This window comes from Ostrea edulis, chromosome 8 (assembly GCF_947568905.1).
Source record: "Ostrea edulis chromosome 8, xbOstEdul1.1, whole genome shotgun sequence".
NCBI lineage: Eukaryota > Metazoa > Mollusca > Bivalvia > Ostreida > Ostreidae > Ostrea > Ostrea edulis.
Genome location: NC_079171.1, coordinates 47,031,749 through 47,054,528, shown reverse-complemented (window position 1 = coordinate 47,054,528; position 22,780 = coordinate 47,031,749). Strand labels below are relative to the sequence as shown.

The 22,780-nt window shown below is 33.5% G+C and overlaps 1 protein-coding gene and 1 long non-coding RNA gene across 3 annotated transcripts in view; one reads left to right on the top strand and one right to left on the bottom strand.

Moving 5' to 3' along the window:
* Positions 1-21,891, bottom strand: part of LOC125663290 (multiple epidermal growth factor-like domains protein 10) — a 30,207-nt gene extending 8,316 nt beyond the window's left edge. The window contains exons 1-6 of one of the 2 annotated variants that reach the window (XM_056146301.1): positions 21,571-21,891; positions 17,321-17,551; positions 13,172-13,429; positions 12,915-13,052; positions 855-992; positions 328-468 (exon numbers count right to left, since the gene is read on the bottom strand). In XM_056146301.1, the coding sequence (XP_056002276.1) occupies positions 328-468; positions 855-992; positions 12,915-13,052; positions 13,172-13,429; positions 17,321-17,551; positions 21,571-21,628 (964 nt within the window). In that variant the 5' untranslated portion in view covers positions 21,629-21,891. The remainder of the gene's footprint in view (positions 1-327; positions 469-854; positions 993-12,914; positions 13,053-13,171; positions 13,430-17,320; positions 17,552-21,570) is intronic. The other variant, XM_056146302.1, reaches the window with a different exon arrangement.
* On the top strand, positions 21,831-22,452 carry LOC130049122 (uncharacterized). Its single transcript, XR_008797629.1, has 2 exons — positions 21,831-22,017; positions 22,096-22,452. It is a non-coding gene; the product is annotated as an uncharacterized LOC130049122 (long non-coding RNA).
* The last annotated feature ends 328 nt before the right edge of the window (positions 22,453-22,780 follow it).

The window sequence follows — 22,780 nt, the reverse complement described above, 5'->3', positions numbered from 1 at the left end:
CTTTCAATAAAATATCTAAGTATGAAGCAGAAGTGGGCGAGTTTGTGGTGTTCTTTATTTCGATGTCACAGGGATGTATCAAAGCGAATATGAATGAAAGTTATTATTGTTAATAGACCAAACGTCATCGATTATGTAAAAAGAGCAGGTTTATACCCGTATATATAGCCTTTCACCAAAATTGTGAAATGGCATAACAAACATCACAGCCACAGGAATGGGTATTTTGGTACCAGTGTGGGACCAAACTGAAGATTCTAAACTTCTTGATAAGTTCCAACCCAACTCTGTGAAGCATCTTTAGGATAACGTCCTACATTTGGTTACCTGTGCCACAGAGAGGTCCGTTCCAACCCTCCACACAGCCATCGTCACATATCCCGGTGATCCGGTCACAACTACCATTTCTACCACAGTACACGGTACAGCCGTTCTCACAATTGATACCAAAATGTCCCCTAGTGCAATCTAATGAATTAAATCATTTATGTTAAGTTATCTAACTATACATACATTATGGGTGTCAATTCCAAAGACGTATAACGATTTGTTTATATGCATGGGAGTTTAACTAAAAAAACAACAACAAAAAAACAACAACAAAATAACTCGTTATTGCAATCAATTTTTTTCGTTTTTGTAAATATACATCTATAAATAGAACGCACGGTGTCTAATCAACCATGTATACACATTTATGCTATTCACATCGTCATTGTCTTTATTTCTGAAACACTTTAAATTTGCTAGCGGGATATTTACGAGCAGTTAACTGTATTTCATTCCCGGGAACTGTGCATTTGATGCCGATTACATGTATACATATCATCATGTATCTGATATGTAAAACTCACTCTCCTTGCAATGTCCTCCCTGGTATCCCGAAGAACAGGCATTCAAACACGTGCCGTTAACATGGTGACACTGTTTGTTGTATAGACAGGGACCACATCTATGTGTACAGCCTGCACCGTACATCCCACCATCACATTCTGCAAGAAAAGAATATCAAGTAGGCAAAACCAAGAAAGATATAATACGACTTTTTCCCAAAGTATGCCCGACATATGTAGAATGATATGTGGCGTCTTTTATCTTAAGTGCGCGAGGACGTATCGAATGGACATAGGGATGGAAATAATTATTGTTAATAGATAGAGCGTCATCGATATATCTAAATATCGAGTCGAAGACTACAGCAAGAGAATCTTTCTTATCCTGTAAAAGCTTTTGGAAAAAAAATTATGCCTCATTAGAATATTAAAACTGGTCAGCTAAAACGGATTGCAATTTATGCCCATGACAATTACAATAACTGTTGGAATACCTGATCAGCCTTGATTTAAAATCTTAGCATACCCAGTAAAAGGTATTGTATATCGAATCAGTTGAGAAATATAAACACCATATGCAGGTTATAACGGAATGTTGCTGCAAAAATGGGGAAAGTTGACAAAGCTGGAATCATCCAGTTTGTCCTAAAGTTGAGTTGTCAATTTACCGCTAATATCTTTTTTAAGTAAAGCATCTAAGCATGGAGCAAATATGGATGACTTCATGGAGTGTTTTATTTCTAGTTCACTGGGATACATCGAATCAACGGATGAATTAAAATGATTATTACTAATAGATAAAACATCGCCAATGCATCCATATGTCGTGTTCAAAGTCACAACTAGATATTTTCATTGCTTATCATACCGCAACTTTTGAATAAAATTTGCTTCATCAGAATATAAACACAGGTCAGTCAACAGAGGAACACAATTTGTGCTCAAGGGAATTCTAACAGTCTGTTGGAGACCTGATCATGAAAGCCTACGAATATGTTCTCAATGAAGATTCCCAGTATTTTTTAAATTTCAACTTTAGAGTATTTCTGCATGGAATCAGAGTAGTGTTTAACAAGGCGAGTTTTGGATGCCTGATCACTAGATATCAATGTTTCCATTTTTCACTTTTCTTGATGAAGCAACTGTGTAGGTCAACAGGTCTAGGTTGTCTTTAATTTACAGTGAGTTTTAAAACAGCCACCCGTTGTAATGCTGCTGAATTTCGAAAAGTTTTGCGATTTAAAATTTACTGTAAATTTACTTTGGAATCCGATTTCGATTTACAGCAATTCTGCGATGTGTTGCGGCAATTAAGTGTGATGTTTCTTCTCCATAGCTGTTAATATTTTCACGAGAAGCAAATATAGGGGCTTGGTAGAACATTTACTTGATCCAGAAATGCATATGTGTTGTAAGGATTTTTCTGAAGTTTAGGAGTCCAGTTTAGGTCTGGTAACTCATATCCGTTCATTTTATTGACAGATCTATGAAATATATCTATAACTGAAGCAATATTTTGAAAAGTTTCATATTTTGAATGCATCAGTAAGATTGTCATGTGAAATTAATGGCAAGTTTATTTAAAACACAGTCGTGATAATAACCGACGTAAACGAAGAAAATTTTGTCACAAACTTTGTCAGCTGGAACCAAAACATATTCCTCATGTAACATTTATGCAACTTGGCACTGTAGTGTTGTTGTTCCAGAAATGAGTTTAAAGTTTACCAGCCTCATACCTTTGAAAGATTCCGCGCCCTCCATGGCGTCGTTTTAATCTCGTTGGTCATGATTTAAACATTCTGAATCCAACTATAAAGCGATGCTTTTAGAAGTATTATTGTAAATTAAGTGTTTTAAAGGGAAGAAGATATTACCTATACCCACCTAGTTTTTACTATTTCATTATTATTTCTTAATGGGGCATGAATTTAAAGATTTTTTGAAACATTTACGTTGCTTTGCATATTTTCTGTTCAATATGAGTAAATGGTTTCTTTCTTTCTTTCTGAATTTGATATCAAATTGTATTTATATTGTTGAAGTGATGGACATGCATACTCATCCCCTAGTATACTTTACGCTTAGTTTTGTTACCTTCGATCCAGTTGTATCTAAAATCATTTCTAATATGTAATTCTTTATATTACATATTAGACATTGTTAACGATCTTGAATGGTGACTATTTAATATAGTATATTAAATATTCACCGTTCAAGATCGTTAAAAAGTTGACAATAATCGATAACGAACAATATCATAAATGCAATAGAAATTCATCATCAGCAATAGGGTAAACACCGATCCCTGGACGTTTTTTGGCTATACCCTTTCCAGTGGATAAACTTGAATCCCCTTCATATAATTCTACATTAATGTGTCAATTCTATTTGACTTGGTCTCGTGTTCTTGAGAATGTGATATCCATTTCTTTATAATTGTTCACCTTTAGAAATGATGAAATATGATGGTTCAACAAAAATGTATTCCTTTTACTACAGTGTATTTGTTAAGAAGATTGTTTGAATTGACCCAGTGCTTGCTAGATAAAAAATGAATTCTAACATACTACTTTCAAATGGCTCAATTCTTTCCAATAAGAGGTCAACTCAGATGAGCTTATAAGAAGGCTGGTTGTTTGTTTATTGTTAAACGTTTAAGAATGTTTCACTCTCATAGAAACGTCACCATTACCGGTGAAGGACTGCGCATTTTTATTCTACGTCCACTGTTTATGAAAAGTGAATATAACGAACAGTGATTAATCTCATATATACTATAAATAATTCAAAATAGATAGTTGGGCAAACACAGACCCCTGGATAAATCAGAAGTATATCAGGTTCCTAGGAGGGGTAAGCATTCCCTGGCAACCGGTAACAGCCGCCGTACGTCCTATATCTTGATCAGGTAAACGGAGTTATCCATAGTAAAAAAACAATGTACTAAGAATGGTCTAAAAATCGGTATGAAACACATCAGACAGCATTAAACGAAATGATAAGATATCTTGACAAACTAGATCGTTATAGCGAACATAAAATTTGCGGAATGGTTACTGTAAACGAAACTGTTGAAACCCCTGCATAATCAACTCGTTTGTCAGTAGCTTGCCTCAACTACAAAATGATCATACGGAGAACAGGTTCTAGCGTATCGAATCAATTGAGAGCTATACACAATATATACAAGTGTTAATGAAATATTGCTCCATAAATATGGGAAGTGGACGTTGGAGAAGATGAAATCATCCCATTTGTCATAAAGGTTAGTTGTTAGTTTGCCGTTAATATCTACTTTCAATGAAATATCCAAGGATGAAACAGAAGTGGACGACTCTGTGGTCTGTGACCTTTGAGCAGTGAGTAATCTTTATCGAGCGACAACTGTTGTATCAGGTGACCTCGGGTAATGCTTTGTCATCCGAAGAACCTCCCAATTTTGTCGCCTCTTACAAAAAACAAGGGACACCCGGGATATATCATATTCCAGGTCCCTACGTAAAGGAAGAATATTCAAAACAGTATGAATTTAATGTAGATTTTGTATAATGTTTGCCAGAGAACTTTGCACAAAATATACTAGTAGGCAGTTTAACTTTTCTGAAATATAACACGTGCAGTAGAAACCCTAAAATATTTTAATTAATTGAAATAAAATGTTGCATGTTGGCATCTTCCATCCTGGTTTACAGCCCCCTCACACTCCCCTGTAAATCTGTTACAGTGGTTTGTCACGTTAATGTTCTCACTGCATCTCTGTTTGCATTTCTTTCAATAAAACCCGGACTGACATACTATTTCATGGCAAAAAGTAAACTTTATAGCACAGTTTGCCTCTCAAACTTCTTGGCACATTGCATGCTTCAAAAGTATGTAAAAGTTTCTGCAGTTTATCTTTCTGATTCTTGTGATAATTATAATACTTAGTTCGTCGTAATATTTCGATAATTAACCACAATACGGAATTAAATCTAAGCCCGATTTTAGAATGTACCTTTAATTAGTTAGGTAGGCACATGATACAGTGACGTCATATGCGCCCGTATTTGATCAACTCATCATGAAAGTAGTGAAATATATTCTAACAACTCCGTTTTAATGATTTGATTTATTTACCATGGTCAATACTGAAATTGTGTTAAGAAATTTAGTATATATATGTGTGTATTCGAATACATTTTAATTATGCTCAAAATAATATACTTTCCTTTCTAAATGATTAATTACTAATTTTCAGCAGTAAATTTGACATAAACAAGAGTACGGAAAACAGTACAACACGTTCCCATTAGACCTTCATTGTAATATCTGTATCCATGATTAGGAAATGTCCAAATGATTATTTGACGGGTTTTTAACCCAAAAGTAGTCGCAGTGGATCAATCAAGGTGAAATGTAAACTGATTATGCATTTCTCTGAGAGGGCGGTCGTGACAAAATGTCTGGACCCAGTTGCACGACGGTTAGTTAACTTTAACAGATAGTTAACTTCCCATTAACTCTTACATTTACATAGCATTAACTAGACGTTAACTATTAGTTGAACTTAACTCATCTTCGTACAACTGGGCCCAGGGCAATACCTGGTTTGATAAGGAAAACAATATGAAAAACTGTTACACCTACGTTTACCCTAAATTGGGTCATATTATACCAATCAAGAGGAAATGAAACTTGTGACTAATTTCCACGGCAATATCTGTATTCGTAACAGAACAAGGTGTTTCTCCTAGGTCAATTCAATATTTAAGAAATAAAGTACTTGCATATTGCGCAAAAAGAACCTCTAGACATACCAAAAGTGGAACCAGGTGCCTAACAAAAGTAAGCGCCCTTTGTCAACTGACCGCTTCCGCCTTGGGTCTGACATATTGATCAGGTAAACGAAATCATTCGTAATTAATGCAGTGTATAAAGAAAGACCTAACAATTGATATGAAACACGTCAGACAGCATTTGATCCAATGACAGCTTGCACTGGCAATAAGGATAATCGTACATCAATTTGAAGGGAAAACAGTTTTATGTATATACATTAAGAGCCATTCTCTGTAAGCATCAAAACATGTGGAAAACGACCGACACGGATTTTGACGAAATTTTACACAAAGTATACATACTTCAGTCCTTTGATCATGACACCTTTAAAATGGGCTTTGACTCGTGTTTCCATGGCAACAAGACATCCAATTTTGTGCAAAGACGTGCCCCTCAGTAAATATTGAATTTTCCTTTATAAAAATGTGTATATTCATTTTTCATTTAATTCCCATTGCTATTTAATTAAGTTATGTTGTGTGTAATTTTTAAAAATAAAATTAATTTGCTGCAACACCTTAACATGAAATATATGCCCTCAAATACCCCAAAATCCCACTGAAAATGAGAGAAAATTGTTTCAATTTTGTGCAGAAACACAACCACTGATGAATTGTTTTTACATTGATAAATGTGTATCGTATCTACTATAACATATAAAAAAATAAGAGATGTCATATTTCATTTAAGAAAATAAATCGATTTTAAAATTTGCACTATTGCGAAAATATGCGAGTTTTTCCGAAATCTAGATCACCTCGACTCCTGACTGCAATGCGTATTCCAAGGTGGGTGGTAAATCTAGTACTGCCGACTCCCGACTCCCGATGGTCCCGGATTGCGATGTTTTAAAGATAATATTAAAACCGGCCAACAGAATTACTTCATACTTCTCGGGAACAATCTTTATGTCCAAATTGATTCACACAATTAAAAAAACCCAATAACAATAAGTATAAATTCTTAAACTTGAAATGCCACCTACTCAAAAGCGGTAGATCTAGTACTGTGTTATAAATACGAAAACCGAAAACGGTTACTTTTCATGCAATGCATGATTTAAAAAGATACTTATAAACATAGTTTAAAAAGAAAAAAATGATGCTGAATAAATCTTTATGTTTTACTAGAAGTATTTCTTCTTTTTCACAGTTTTAATGATTCCAAAATATACATGTAGGCCTATGTAGTGTACTGCCGACTCCCGACTCCCGATAGTCCTGGATTGTTTATAGATAATATAAAAACCGACCAACATAATAACTTCATTCTTCTCGGGAACAATCTTTATGTCCAAATTGATCCACACAATAAAAAACCAATGATATATAGATAAATTCTTAAACTTGAAATGTTGCCTCCTCAAAAGTGGTCATTTATAACCAATTTTCCACTTCGGATGAAAGTGAAAACCTTTACATAGCAAATTAGTTTAATTACCGTCTGATGCGAGGCAAACCGCATTGCCTATAAATTTTGAACAACAAATCCTAGGTGTTATAAATTTTTCGGGGGAGGGGGTGTTGGGGAGGGGTGTTAATGGGGGCAAATCAATAAAAAAAAAGATATTTCGAAATTCCAAGGGGTGTTCTATTATTTAAGAGAAAATCTATTATTTAAAAATATTATATATTTGTATCTAAAATCAAATGTTTTTATTATATTTTCTAAACTCGGGTTTGAATTTTCTTTCTTCCCCAGCAAAACACTATCTAATAAGAATTTTGAAGGGCCAATTTTACATGTACATAAAGAAATTAATTTATCTTTTAGTTTTGTGAGCCAAGTTTAAGAGTTCCAGAACAACAAGAAGTAGCGATAGTGACATTTTATATTTACCAAAAGTTCGAACTGAATATTATAAACTGTCTTTTAAGGTATCCTCCACAATTTTATGGAATCAGTTGCCTGAGTCTGAAAGAAGCTGTGGTTCTATTACATCTTTTAAATCAGCATATTTGCAGCATTATTTCTCAAATAAGTGATATATAGATAAGATGTATATGTTGTTGTTTTTTGTTGTCCCCCCCCCCGCCCCAGTGATATTGTGTGTATATTTTCTGTATATATTTTATATTATGTTATCTATTTTTCTATTCTCTCATTTATCTGTCTGTGGATATGTTTTATACAGGACCACAATGTAAACTAGTCATTTGTACTAATTGTGCTATCCTGTCTAAATAAAATAATATATTATTATTATTATTATCTTGATTTTCTAATGATTAAAATTTACACATATTAAGGCTCAGAATTTGTTATATAACTGTTAATCAAATAATTGAAACATTGTTAAAAATCATATATCAACAAAATCATATACATTTTGAATATTTTCTGTTATTATAAAAAAGAATTAGATACCGTATCTTTTATTTTAAATCTTAAATACAATTATATTTTGCGATAAATAAACGTACATTGAACCAAAATATAACACAATCATGATTTAGTACTGTTGACTAAACGAACCATAACAAATAGAACAATATGTAAAATAGAATATTTCTTCAAGACAATTAGTAATAAATGTGTAATTAAAATTCATCAAATTAAATTTAATTTGTAATGAGGGCTCTGCGGTAGAACTACGGTCCACGTCGTAGAATCGGGGAAAACACATAATTTATGTGGCTTAGAGTTCTGCGATAATTTAGAAACACAAAGAATGCCTAATAATGGTAAATTTTATTAATTTTTAAAAGTAATTTGTTTCCGTTATAATGGTAATTTTCTTTGGATCATATTAATTGTGTTATGAGCTATGTTTGTTAACCGTACCTGTATCAGTGTTCGTTTTCGGTGTTTGTATTTATAACACAGTGCTAGATCTACCGCCTTTGAGTAGGTGACATTTCAAGTTTAAGAATTTATACTTATTATTATTGGTTTTTTTTTTTAATTGTGCGAGTCAATTTGGACATAAAGATTGTTCCCGAGAAGTATGAAGTAATTCTGTTGGCCGGTTTTAATATTATCTTTAAAACATCGCAATCCGGGACCATCGGGAGTCGGGAGTCGGCAGTACTAGATTTACCGCCCACCGTATTCCAAGTATATTCATGATCAAGACAAGTTACGTCCCTTTTCTGAAGTGAAAGTAGAAATTCGTGAGTGGTGATTTGGATATTTTGAGCTGGTTTAAGTCTTTAAATCAACTAGAATTTTACATTTGATACTTAAGTGGTTGTCAGAGGCCGTTATGCTATCGATGGGTAGCTTTTAATGATGGTGTATCAGTGGATTTACGCTGCGATCGTGATTACAACAGGGTGAACTTGTATGCAAAAACTTCTGAGAAGATTAGTCGAAAAAGAAACCCACAGGTGGCATTAAATGTCCAATGCTGTTGTCATAACAATTCAGATCCGTAAGTACTTTACTATCATTCATTTAGCCTCAGTTTGTAAAATAACTAGACAGTAAACAAATATAGTATATAGATTTATCCAATTCCATATGCAATTCACCGTTGAATATAAACTTCAAGCAAAATCTTGTACATGAGAAATGCCTGTGCCGATAGGTGTTTGTGAATAAGATTTATCACATTAACTTTAACGTTTGTAAATATTCATAAATCTGTCAATTTAATTTCATTTTGAAGTTTGCAATTGCGCATTCTGATGTTATTTAAACTTATCAATAAGCAAGAACTATTTATTATTGTTAATATACATTTGTAGCTCTGACAGTCAGGGGTGCAGATTCAAGATTGGATGTTCTAAATGAAATTAAGACAGAAATATTTTCTGTGAGGAATGTATAAGACTCAGCATCATCATTATGACAACACAGTTGTGGGTGATTAAGATTTAAGTGGATCCAACATGGCTGGAACTTGTTTAAAGATTGTTCAACTGGAATGTGTTCACTGAGAAAATCACAGAGGCTGAAACTGTTGGAGAATATCTGACAACCTGTTTTTGAATTCCTCATCCCCTTTCATGGAAGGAACTTTACTCAACAGAACAATGCAACTGTGCATGCCCATAGTTTACAGAAAAATACTGATATACGTTGTACATGTTGTATATGCAAAAACAAATATAGTGTGTTAGTCATTGTTTACAAACTCATTTTTAGATAAAGCTTGAACATATGATTGAAGATTGTTTAATTTATTTTCTGGAATGACTGAGACATTCACAGACTGCAATTTAAAATGTACAATTTTAATCTAATAGAAAACAATCAGGATAAGTCTGACAGAAACAGGACAACTTTAAATTCATATTCTTAATATAACCAAGATGGACACAACATTTGCTTTTAAAAAACAAAATAATACCCCACCCCACCCCGAATTGGAAGTTGGGCAGTATTTTTTGTAATGCATGCATCTTATAAGTCATTTATCTACATGTATGACACATAAACCCATATTGTAATGTTGATACAAAACCAAAACCTGTTTTAACAATAGCAATCCCCCACCCCTGTAAATTGTGTTGTTATAAACAATGGATGTTTTGGGAATTTTAATGGGCATTGATTTTGCATTGCAAATCGTTTTTAATACCATCATCACATAATCTGGTATTCATGGAAATGAATGAAATTATTTGCAACAAAGTAATTAGAAAAGTGCACGTATGTACTTGTGGAGAAAGTACTGACACAAGCCAAAAGGCCATCTATATTCAGTTGTTTTTTCCCCAAGTAAAGTTGGATTAATCGAGAAATAAAGAAATGAAATGAAAGGGTGGTGTACTGGTGTAAGTACATTATGACCTAAGTAACATCATCTTTCTGGTACCTTGCAGCTTTAGTTGACGCACAAAACAATTTAGAAATCGTTAGTATATATGTATGTGGGTAGCTGATAAAAACCAGTGTCAAGAAAATGTTGGGAAAAGAATGCACACCCAATCATTAATATACTACAGTTACATCTAACTGCTACAGTTCCTATTTAATGTTTCCATGGAGACAAAACAGTCAGATTGCCAACATTTTCATAACAGAACTTTTGGACTAGATATCTCTGGTCAAAACTTACTCAACTGAGTATAAGTAGGTAAAATACTTGTAGTTTAAAATGTAAATGAAAAGAAATCTAAATCGCCAACATAATGTTTCCATGGAAGTAGGTTTCTATAGCAACTAAACTACAAATTGAATTCCTTCTTAATTAGTATATTTTAACCAGTCTATGAATACAAAGATGAAGTTATGATATTGTCGAATAAATCTACTGAAGTACATGTACATTAAATTGTTTTCAATGATTATGGTTGGTGTTTCCATAGTAACACATTTTTCTTCATATTTTCCCCTTTGTAATAATTAAATTCAATTGATTAAACAGAGTCATATAATGCTTTTACAGGAAATACCTAGAGATAAATATGCAATTTTATCTTGTGAAAAGTAAAAATTATATTCAATACAAAGTAATTCAAACACATTAAAAAAAATTTCATTTTCATTTTAAATGTATTGATCTTCTACCAATGCCTTTTGACTTGAAGATTTTTTTTAAATGTTTGCTACACCAACTAATCCAACTTATGACTAATCCATGGAAATTATGAAATTTGTACTTTATAACAATTATTAAGATTATGACAGAACACTTTCACTTAATAATAGGCACACACGTTTCTGCTTCCTGGCACAAATCAGTTTTATAATCAGCACTTTTCTTCAAAACTTAAGGAACCATATACATGTATCTTATAATGGTTACTATGGTAACAAAAGAATTAATCATTTATATGGCTAATTTAAGTAGACTTTAACATCAATTTATATGTTCAAATATAATATGACAATGAGTTTACACTATCACATGGTAATAAGCAGACCTGTAATGTTTTCTGATACAAATTAGCATACTAGATTACTTACTGAAACCTTGTATTAAAATACTGAAATATGGTTGTTATGGCAACTGAAATATTTCATAACATGAGAATTCATGATATTTATCATTGTTTATGTCAAATTTAATAGATTAAGGATATTATATTGATAAATTATTAAAATTTGACGCATATATTCATATTATGAGATTTTTCATATTACCATGGCAACCAATTTTTCAAGCTATATAATTTTATTTAGCAAAATAAGACATTAGTCGTTTTTTAATATTTTACACATAATGGGATGAATTAAATCATATATAACTTTCATTGATGTGTGTTGTTGTGTTTTTTGTAAATGCTGTCATAAAATGGCTTTAAAATGATTTTTTTCAAAAATAGTCAAAATGCTAAAATATTGATTTTTCAACCTCAGGAACAATAGGTAATCCAATATTGATTTATTGATGTTTTATTAAGAATTCATTATACTGAACCTAATCTTTAAGCAAGCAATAGAGAAATTTGTACATCAGTAAAATTAATTTGTTTATGTTTAATCAAAAACAGGCCAAAATCGAGCATTTTTAAGCATCTTGGGAGCTGTTTTCACAGTGTTCTTGTTACCATGGCAACGGTACCTCAATTTCGAATTTTGGTACCAAATTCTATGAGAGCGTATCAAATAATCACAGTATGCCAAATTTCAGCAAAATCGGTGAGGGTACCTTTCCATCCCTATAATAAAAATTTTGATGCTTAAAGAGAATGGCTCTTAAAACATCAATATGAGTTTCAAAAAACTTGAAAATATCTTGCTTTCAGATACCCGCACGAATATACGATTCCTGACGAGATTTAAAGATTAAGCTTCACCGTCTACGGGTATTATATATCTGAGATGTTTACTGGTGAACTAAAAATACATTAGGAACCAAAACCTCAAGGATGCAAGTAGCATTCCAATTTCTACTGGTCTAAATCAGAGATTCAATATACCCAATAAAAATGCAAATCGCGAACAGGAAAAAACAAGGACATCTTGGAACACCAGAGGTGATATCAGATAACTAGAAGTAGCGTGCCTCATATTTTGGCTGACCATCCGCCGTGAGCCCTCCATCTTGGTCAAGTAAACTGACTATTCAAAATCATTATAAAAATAACGGCCAAAAGAATTTGCATGAAACATCAACCATACTCAGTATTTCTATCAGGGATATCTGGCATATTGCTTTCATTAATTTGGTGTGTATTATCAGCTATATTTAGACTTTGTCAACAATGTGGAATTAAACACGATGTTGGCTAGTTAATTATTAATATTCCCGAGAAGAGCGTTAAACAATATGCAATCAATCATTCAATCGATATTTTTTTGCTTTGATCACCAGTCTTACATAGATAGATGGCAGACAGACGGATGGATATATAGTTATGAATATACCCTGACTACAGCGAAGACCTTGATATCCCGGTTTACAGCCCAGACATTGGCCCGTAATGACGTCACATTTTTTCTCTTGACATCCATCTGGACATGGTTGGTCGCATATCACCCCGTAAACTGTTGGGTCAGTGCATCCTATATAAATGAAATTGATATATTCAAGCTTCCGGTGGTAAGTTTTACACTGAATGAATAATTTAATATTCGACTCCACAGGAAAACGGTACATAGAAACATATCTATTCTAAACTTACCATAAACTTCCAACTCACAGATTTCATTATATGCGTATCGTGAGTAAAAACTAGGATAGGTAACACCCAGCCTCCGTTCGTTGTAGTATATTACATATCGTCCATGAACAGAACAGTTTATTGTCTGGTTCTCTATTGGTACCGTTGTATCATCCACAGTCTGTATCTCCTGTGAACAAAGATGACCGTCATCCTTTGATGTAGTGTTGGATACGTAGAGGGAGAACCCAGCAAATCGGTTATAATGCGCCCCTGGACCTTAAATACGAATTTCATGCAAATTAGTCGTTTTAAGATATATATATATATATATATATATATATATATATATATATATATATATATATATATATATGCAAGGTGAAGATAACGAACAGTGGTCAGTCTCATAACTCCAAAACGTAATACAAAAAAGATAGTTGAGCAAACACGGACCCTTGGACACACCAGAGGTGGGATCAGGTGCCTAGGAGGAATAAGCATCCCTGTTGACCGGTCACACCCGTCGTGAGCCCCCATATCCTGATCAGGTAAACGGAGTTATCCGCAGTCAAAATCAGTGGGCCAAGAACAGCTTAACAATCGGTATGAAACACGTCAGACCGCATTTGACCCAATGCGAGGTTGTATTGACGAACTAGATCGTTATAACGACCATAGAATTGGGGAATGCTGACTTCAATCGAGACTGTTGAAATCCCTGTACCATCAACTTGTTTGTCAGTAGCTTACCTCGATTTAAAAACTGACTATACAGAGAACAAGCTCTTGCATATCGAATCAGTTGAGATATATAAACACCATATGCAGGTAATAATGGAATATTACTACACAAATATGGGAAGTTGACGATGGAGAAGCTGAAATCATCCCGTTTGTAATACATTTGAGTTGTCAGTTTGCCGTTAATGTCTACTTTCAAGTATAAAGCAGAAGTTGACGATTCTGTGGTGTCCTTTATTTCAAGCTCACAGGGATATATCAAATCGACATATGAATGAAAGCTATCATTGTTAATAGACAAAACGTCATCGATATATATAAAAGTCGAATTGAAGGCCACAGCGAGAGATTTATTCTTCTCACGAAGAAGTTTTTGAATAAATTCTGCTTCATATGAATATAAAAACAGGTCAGCTAACAAAGGAGCACACTTCGAGCCCATGGGAATTCCAACAAACTGTTGCAAGACCTGATCACCAGAGACCACGAAGATATTGTCAATGAGGAACTCTAGCATATTTTTTATTTCAACTTCAGAGTACTTGTGCGTGGAATCGGAGTGGTGTTTAACAAAGTAAGTTTTTGAATGACTGATCACTAGATATAAATATTTCCGTTTGCCGTTTTTGTTGAAGAAGCAACTGTATATGATGTCAAAAAGTCTAGTCTTTAATTTTCGTGAGGAATGGTCGTGTATAGTGTTGAAAAGTCATAGGTTTTAATGCTATTGATTTGGGGAAAATTCTGTGATTTCAAGTTTACTAAAAGTTCTTTAGAATTTTTTAGAATCCATATTTGAATAACACCACTTCTGGCATATGTAGTCGCACAGTAAGTTTGAAGTTTCTCCTTCACAGCTGTTAACATTTTCGTGAGGAGCAAATATATGGGGCTTGGTAGAGCACTTACTGGATCCAGCAATGTATCTTTGTTTGTAAGGGTTTTTATATAGTTTAGGAATCCAGTATAGGTACGGTAACTCATGTTCATTCGACCCATTGACTGGAATATTAAATGTGTCTAAAACTGAAGCATGGTTTTGAAGAATTTCATCTTTTGAAAGGGCAGTTGGATTATAAGTATGATTACCAAAAGTGGAATTAATGCCAAGTTCGTTTAAAATACAGTTGTAATAATGAGCCTTACAAACAAAGACAAGGTTGTTACTAGCTTTGTCAGCTGGAACCAAAACATATTCTTCATATAACCTATCTAATTCTTTTATCACTTCTGGTTTACTAAACACAGAAGGATAGATGGTACGTAATTTTGTTTTCATGTGTCTAATGCAGGATTTTAATATCCCTCTTATGCTTTTAACCCATTCTGACAATGTATCAAGTTCTTCTTTTTCATATTTAGCCCATCGTCTGGCATAATCTTCGACAGAACCCATAATAGAGATGAAGTTTTCTCGCCAATTAAAAGACCGAGGTTCTTTGTATTTAGGACCTTTAAGAATAAGTGATTTGAGGTCCTCATTTTCAACTATATCAACATCACCAGTAATGACATGTCCAGCTGGACTATAGTTGAAAGACGATGAAGAAGAAGAACATGTTGGTGGATTACGTATAAGATGGTCTATATCTAAGCATTGCAAAGTTTGTTTATAATTAAAAAGTTTGGATGCAATAGTAGAAGTATCGCTGTAGGAAATACAGGGTGTATACTTGAACTTGAAATAAGTTGGAATACACGACTGAACCCTTTTATGACGAAGAATGTTGCTTATGTTGACGGCATTTATTCGTTTGTTGGTAAATTTGAGCTTAAGGAACTGACGGTATGATTTGGAAGGAATATCATCTATGGTCCGTGCTGGTTTATAGAGCCTGTGGTAGGCAACATCCATAATCATAGAGTTCAGTCTATATTCAGGTGTTGAATAGTCCAAGTATAGACTAGCCATAGCTTCTTCAAGTAACGTGTGTAAAACCCTCAATGGAATAGAGTAAAGTTTTGTACGAATATGATGTGGGCCTAATTTTCTGTTGACGTGAGACAAAAGTGAATCAAACGTGACATCATTTATACTTGGTCTTTTATATGAACGATGTCCAAGACTGCGTTTTCGTCTTTGGGTATTGGGAAAGAGTCTCATCACATTCACGTTATTTCCTTGTGGACTAGTCAAATTTCCCACATCATATACATTATCATTACATCCATATGGAAATGCAGTGCATAGGGTCCTGATCCAGTGATCTTCTCGTTGTCTACGAAAAGGGGTGCTTAATGTTGGACTGTTTGTGTGATGGTAATTTTTTTTCTAAAATCATTCCCCTCATGGACAAGATGGAGTGGTCCGGTGCATTACAATGCTTGTAAAGAAGTTGGTTACCACCATTATTAATTTGAAATCTGTGCCACGATATTCTTTTATTAAGTGAACCCTTGGTTTCTCCCACATAAACTAAGCCACACATCTTACACTCGATGGCGTAGAGAACGTCAGAAGACTTACAAGTCAGATTATCAAACGTTTTGGTACAGAAATTACGTCCAGTTTACTACTAAATTAATTTTTAGTGATCAGTATATCACAAGTTTTGCAATTTTTTGCAAAATATTTTGAGGTTGAACACATGTGAGGTTGAACACATGGGGTCTGAAAAGGAATCATGAAATACTTATCTTAAAAGAACATAACAGTCTTTAATTTGGGTATAAAAAATTTGGTTTCTGTACCAAAGCTCACAATCTCACAATTGTACACAGCGATATGAAACTATTTCAACAGTCTAATTGAAAGTCAGCATTTCGCAAATTTTAGATTTAGAAAACACGACCGAAGAAGACCGGTAACACGGTCGAAGTATTTCTACGAAGTGTTTACAGTATTTTTTATTTTTACTTCGAAAAAAGAGACTTTATTTATATAAACTGACCTATGGGTAAGCGACATGAGTTTTATTTCCTGAAGAAAACATACATTTATTTTTCATTTAGAAAAAATCGTTTCGTTTCGTTGTAAAACTGAAAACATCGACAAGAAATCACACCCATTGAACTATAGGATAGTTCGGCAAACATGGATCCCTGGATATACCAGAGATCAGGTGCCTAGAAGGAGGCAACATCCCCTATCAACCAGTTTCACCCGCCGTGGACCCTATGTCTTAATGAGGTGAACGGAGTAATCCGTAGTCAAAATAAGTGTGTCAAGAATGACCTAACAATTGTTACGAAGCACGTCAGACAGCATTTGACCCAATGCTACGTTGTATTGGCAAACTAAATTGTTTTAGCGACCATAAAATTTGCGAAATGCTGACTTTCAACTAGACTGTTCAAATAGTTTCATATATCATTTCACCAAAATTAAGAATTTAACAATTGCCCATATATTGATAGCATAATTTCTTTAGTAGATATGAACAACAGATAATTATGTATGTGATAACTAAACCCATCCACACGCACTCGGTAAATTGTCGGTCCGGTAGTAGATATCAATGTGGCTGATCCTCAGAACACTCCTCAGGTCCACTCTCCATGTCGCTGTTGTTTGACGCCAGCCTGATGTAGTACACTGATTTCCTTCCAATGAACGGTTAGTATACAGTCCGTCCACAGCTTTCGCTGCTCCCCACTCCACTTCTTTACCAGGAAAATTATATTCCTGCCATGCTGGTTTCTGTAATGCTAAATTTTCTTGAAAGTAATAAAAATAGAGAAACTGAAAATTTGGATACTATGATTATCTAATGTACTAAAAGTAACGTATCAAAATATGTAGTATATCGTATTGATTTTGCAGGGTGTCTCATTTAAATTTCACCCAGAAAATAAAAATTAGCTATTATGGACAAACCATTGAATAAATATGTTAAAGTAGTTCCACCCTCCTGTGACGTCATAGGATTTTTCAAAACCAATGATTTATTTAGATTTAAGTATGTTATTAACCTAACTTTTATGCGTCTTTTCCAATTGTTATTGTAAAAAAAAAAAATCTTGTTCAGCCTAAAATAATTCAAAAGTGTAAGTTGTATAAGTAATCAATAATATCTTGAAAAAATATCCAATTCAAGGACAATTACTCTGTTTCATTGAATCCTTTAATCATCAAGTTCATTATGCGATATGTTTCCATTATTTTTCTAATAGAAACTTTAACTGGTTTTGTAAAGAAAGGGTTTGATGAAATTATCATGAATACTATTATATCATTTTAACGGATTTTTTGTGAACTTTTTGTAATGCTGCTAAAGGAAAATTGAAAATTGCAGTGGGGCCAAATGGTATCAGACTCGTTTTCTAAGACATTATGACGTATACTGTTGAACAATTCACGTATAATTATACACTCCAGGTATATTAGGCTATATTTATCACCCACCAGTTCCCTGCAATCACAATCATGCCCCGCTTTCAGGTTTTGCTATAAAACTATGTAAAACTTTATTTGAACTATTTTCAGTCAAACAATAGCTCATCTTTTATCACTTGAAACGTGTTATAGCCATGCCTCACAATATTATAAGATCAACAGGGGATGTTTACTCCTCCTAGGCACCTGATCCCACCTCTGGTGTGTCCAGGGGTCCGTGTTTGCCCAACTATCTATTTTGTATTGCTTATAAGAGTTATGAGATTGATGACTGTTCGTTATCTTTACCTTGCATATCAAAGTTTGTTCATCTATTTTTAATTATAATTGAAGGTTAGCTAGTAAAACATTGCATATAAAAACATTTTTTTCTTCTAAGTGTATCGATGCTGAAGTTCATTGCACCTTTTGTTTGTTTTAATATTATTGTTTTGATTTTAACATGCATATATAAAACATGTGAAAAGGAACTATTTGTTTTTTGTTATTACGTAAATATAAATCATAAACAAGTAAATATAACTAACAGTGATTTTGATATAGTATAACCTCTATAAGGAATACAATGTTAGGAGTTGGGAAAAACCACGGTGCTCTGGATATACCAGAGGTGGGATCAAGTGCATAGGAGGAATAAATGAATAGTTCTATCCAATATTCAATATAAATTAATATATTTTCTTCCATTGCATTGTAAGCAACATTAGTGATATATAAATATATTACCAGTTGCTTCATTCGAAGACAACTGAAACTAAAATTAATAAAACTAAAGTAAATGAAACTAAATTTTTATTTCTTTCAAGATTAAAAAACAACAACAAGGAATGGTCTGCCCCAAGTGTCCGTATCTATCCAACTCTTTATTTTATGTTCAGTACATAAATTATGCGATCGATCACTGTTTGCTAATCTCAACTTCAAACATGCCAAAATATATGTATTTCAGAACAAAAGAAATCGCAGTTGGAATTGATTTTCTTTCTGAAATGCATAATATTTTTGTTAAACCATTTCTAGAATAATATTCAGTTGTGTGAATATTTTTGTAAAAGTGGTAAGCTAGAAAAAAGTTTTATTCAGAGATGGCTATAAGACAATTTCATAGAATTTGACAAGGGGATGTTAGCCTCCAAAACGAACTGATATTGAATGTGTGCTATTTAAAATAAATTATTTAAAAAGGTGGCAGCACAATGATGTTAGAGAAATAATTTCCTATTGGAAAAATAATTTATACTGAATGTAGAGATAATCAATATGATTGGAAATATGTAAATGCAATAACTAGTGAATATGTAAATATAATCAAATAATGTTACCTTATAAAGGTATAGGGCTCAAGGTGGGTGTGACCGGTCAACAGGAGATACTTACTCCTCCTTGGCCCCTGATCCAACCTCTGGTATATCCAGGGGGCATCTTTACCCAACTCTTTAATTTGTAATGCTTGTAGGAGTTATGAGATTGATCAGTGTTCGTTATTTTCACCTTTAATTCCAAGTAAAGTTACATAAAACGTTAACGGTAAACATGAAAAACAAACTCTGACATGTACAACGGTGTGATCAGTGAAATACAAAACGGTATATCAAGTATTAGAAATATTGCTTTTCATTATGTTTTTACTGGGGGGGGGGGGGGGGGGGGTGATCCGCCTATTGAAGCATGAAATGCGTTATGAATGTCTACAATGTAACAGAGGACATCATATCTCATCGATGAACATGTTGATCGCTATCTGTAAAATGCTTACATAATTGAATATGCCGAGTTTTATTGGCGGCAATGTTGCACGCCATGGTAAGTTATACTGTAGTTTGAATCTTTTGATAAATCAAACATCGTATTTGATGGTGCATGGCGTGACTCATACATTTAGCTTACGAAGTTCAGGCTATCCAACAACCGCCTTGGTAGGAACAACTTCAAAGTTGATATATTGCACTGCGCAGTAAACACCAGGTCTACATAACCGACACATATATGTAAACTACGCATATGTTATCTTATCAAACTTCGTTATAAACTCCTTTATACGTTTTCAAATTTGATAAATAAAGTATACATGCTTCGATATACGAAGAACAAGGATGGCTTCCCCCATGGTCGGCATTGTATCGGGATGTCACTAATACACTTCTATTTACTGTTTATGAAATAAAATAAAATATATTTGTACCTTTTAGTTTTGAAATTAAATCATAGGGGAGAAATCGTATTAAAGAAAATTAAATTCATTTCTTAATTCTGACTGTAAATATGATTAATACTTGAAATCAATATGTAATAAGTACTGACAATGAATGTGTGAATATATTGAATTCTGACCGTAAATATGCAAACATAATTCAAATCGGTTGCACATTATGTAAATATAGTTAATACTGATTGTGAATATACAAATATAATTACTAATAACTGTAAATAAAATTGGTACAAACTGTAAATATGTTTTGACATCTTCTAAACCTATATTTGTCATTTTACGAAGAAAAGAGATGTTATCAAAATTTAGCTATCGCTGAAGCACACTAGTTAAAACAAAAGATGCCTGCCACTAATCGTCGAGGCCAAGTATTTAAGATATGGGATGCCTGAGTTCGATTCTTGACACTGACGTAATCCCATGATATTGGGTTGTTTACCATAGGCACATGTAGTTACTGACCCTTCATCTAGTGCCCGGCATTAAAAGATGTGAACTTAAAACGGAGTCTCGTGTTACAATAGACGTAAAAGAACAATCATAGTTGTAACCGTCAACGTTTCTCAAACATGTATTACAGAGTGTAAAGTTACTAACTATAGGGGTAAAAGAATCGTTCCTGGGTAGTAAAACAGTTTAATGATACAAAACTCACAAGGAAAGGTGAAGATAACGAACAGTGATCAATCTCATAACTCCTACAAGCAATACAAAAATATATAGTTGGGCAAATACGGACCCCTGGATACACCATCGGTGAGATCGGGTACCTAGGAGTAAGCATCCCTTGTCTGCCGGTTACACCCTCCGTGAGCCCTACAGGTAAACGGAGTTACCCGTAGTCAACGTCAGTGTGCCAAGAACAGCCTAACAATCACTAATGAACAAGTCAAACGACAGTGATGGATTGACAATGTAATATGTATACTGTAATGGGACGTTTAACAACTTGAATAAAGCAACACTTACAATGTAATGCTTACATCGTATGTAATGTTTACATTGTAGTGGGATGTATAGCAATTGCAGTGAACAAAACTTGATATGACACTTTTAAAACCCATGGTTTCTCAGTCACAAAGCTTACGCGGAGTAATTGCGCTAAAGAACATTTTAAAACCAGATACCTACCATAACAATGTATAAGTCCTGTTAATAAAATGAAATTCATCCAGCATAGGATGGCCATTCCAAAAGAGAAGGACTACTTAGAAAATATTAACCTGTGGATTTCAGTGAGATTTATACTCTATAATTAAAACATTCAAGATGACAGTATGACGTATTTTATAACGGATACAGCTTTTTTTAATCGGGCTGTGTAGATCAGCAAGTAAATTTACAAACGACACGAACTTCCCTGTTTTCCTCTCTTGTTCACCATTAAGTAAACAAGTGGCTATTTCTTGTTGTATTTTTTATAAATAGATCTCGTCTCTTTCTCTTGTCTTTGCGGCCCTGCAAGATTCTTATCTGAAATTAGTTTAGAGGTATCAATTGATTATGGTGGACTATGAAGTGTAAAAGCGAGAATAAAATGGATGATATTGGGAAATCCAGTTTGTACATGTACCAAGTGTAAGTTTATCTGAATCGGGATCGATTTCCACTGTATCTAGAAAATCTTAAGCTTGATAATATGTCTTTTATTTATAGATCGAAAGTAACAGTGTTATGCATGACCATATACACAAGGAAAAATGTCAGAATTTTTATGTACAAGTACCAGGATGAAGCTAGCAGCCACTACTCAGCAACCAATACGCATGTAGAAGCTAACAGCCACTAAGGAAAATCATGAACGGACTTAAGAATACTCGTAACATATTTAAATTGAAACTTATTTTAAAGGAAATGTGGATAAAAGTATTCATGTTTTGACTTCATAAATGTCACTCAGAACGTTCTTGAGCAACTTGGATTACATGATAGGTTACAAATTAATGGCGAATTCAAGTCAAATCATTACGTTGTAATGAAAGAATGGAAAGAAATAAAATTAACCACACTTTTCATTTTCTGATTTTTTAAACAATTAATTTTGCCACCTTACATGGATGGGTGTAAATTAACATTGCATAGATAATTCAGCTCACCAGAATACTACAACATTAACCATTAAGTACCATTTACAATGAATATATTGACATGATAATTATGAAAAACTAAATGATGTGGGGTGCTTTGTTGTCTCAAAACTGATCGTATTTTCATATGTCAATCCCTCTAAAATGGCATTGCATCCAAAAGCCTTTTCTATAAATTAACTCACTTGAATAGTGATAATAATTGTCTTCTAAAAAAGAAATCAACTAAAGAAATCTTGTGAGAAAATGTTTAA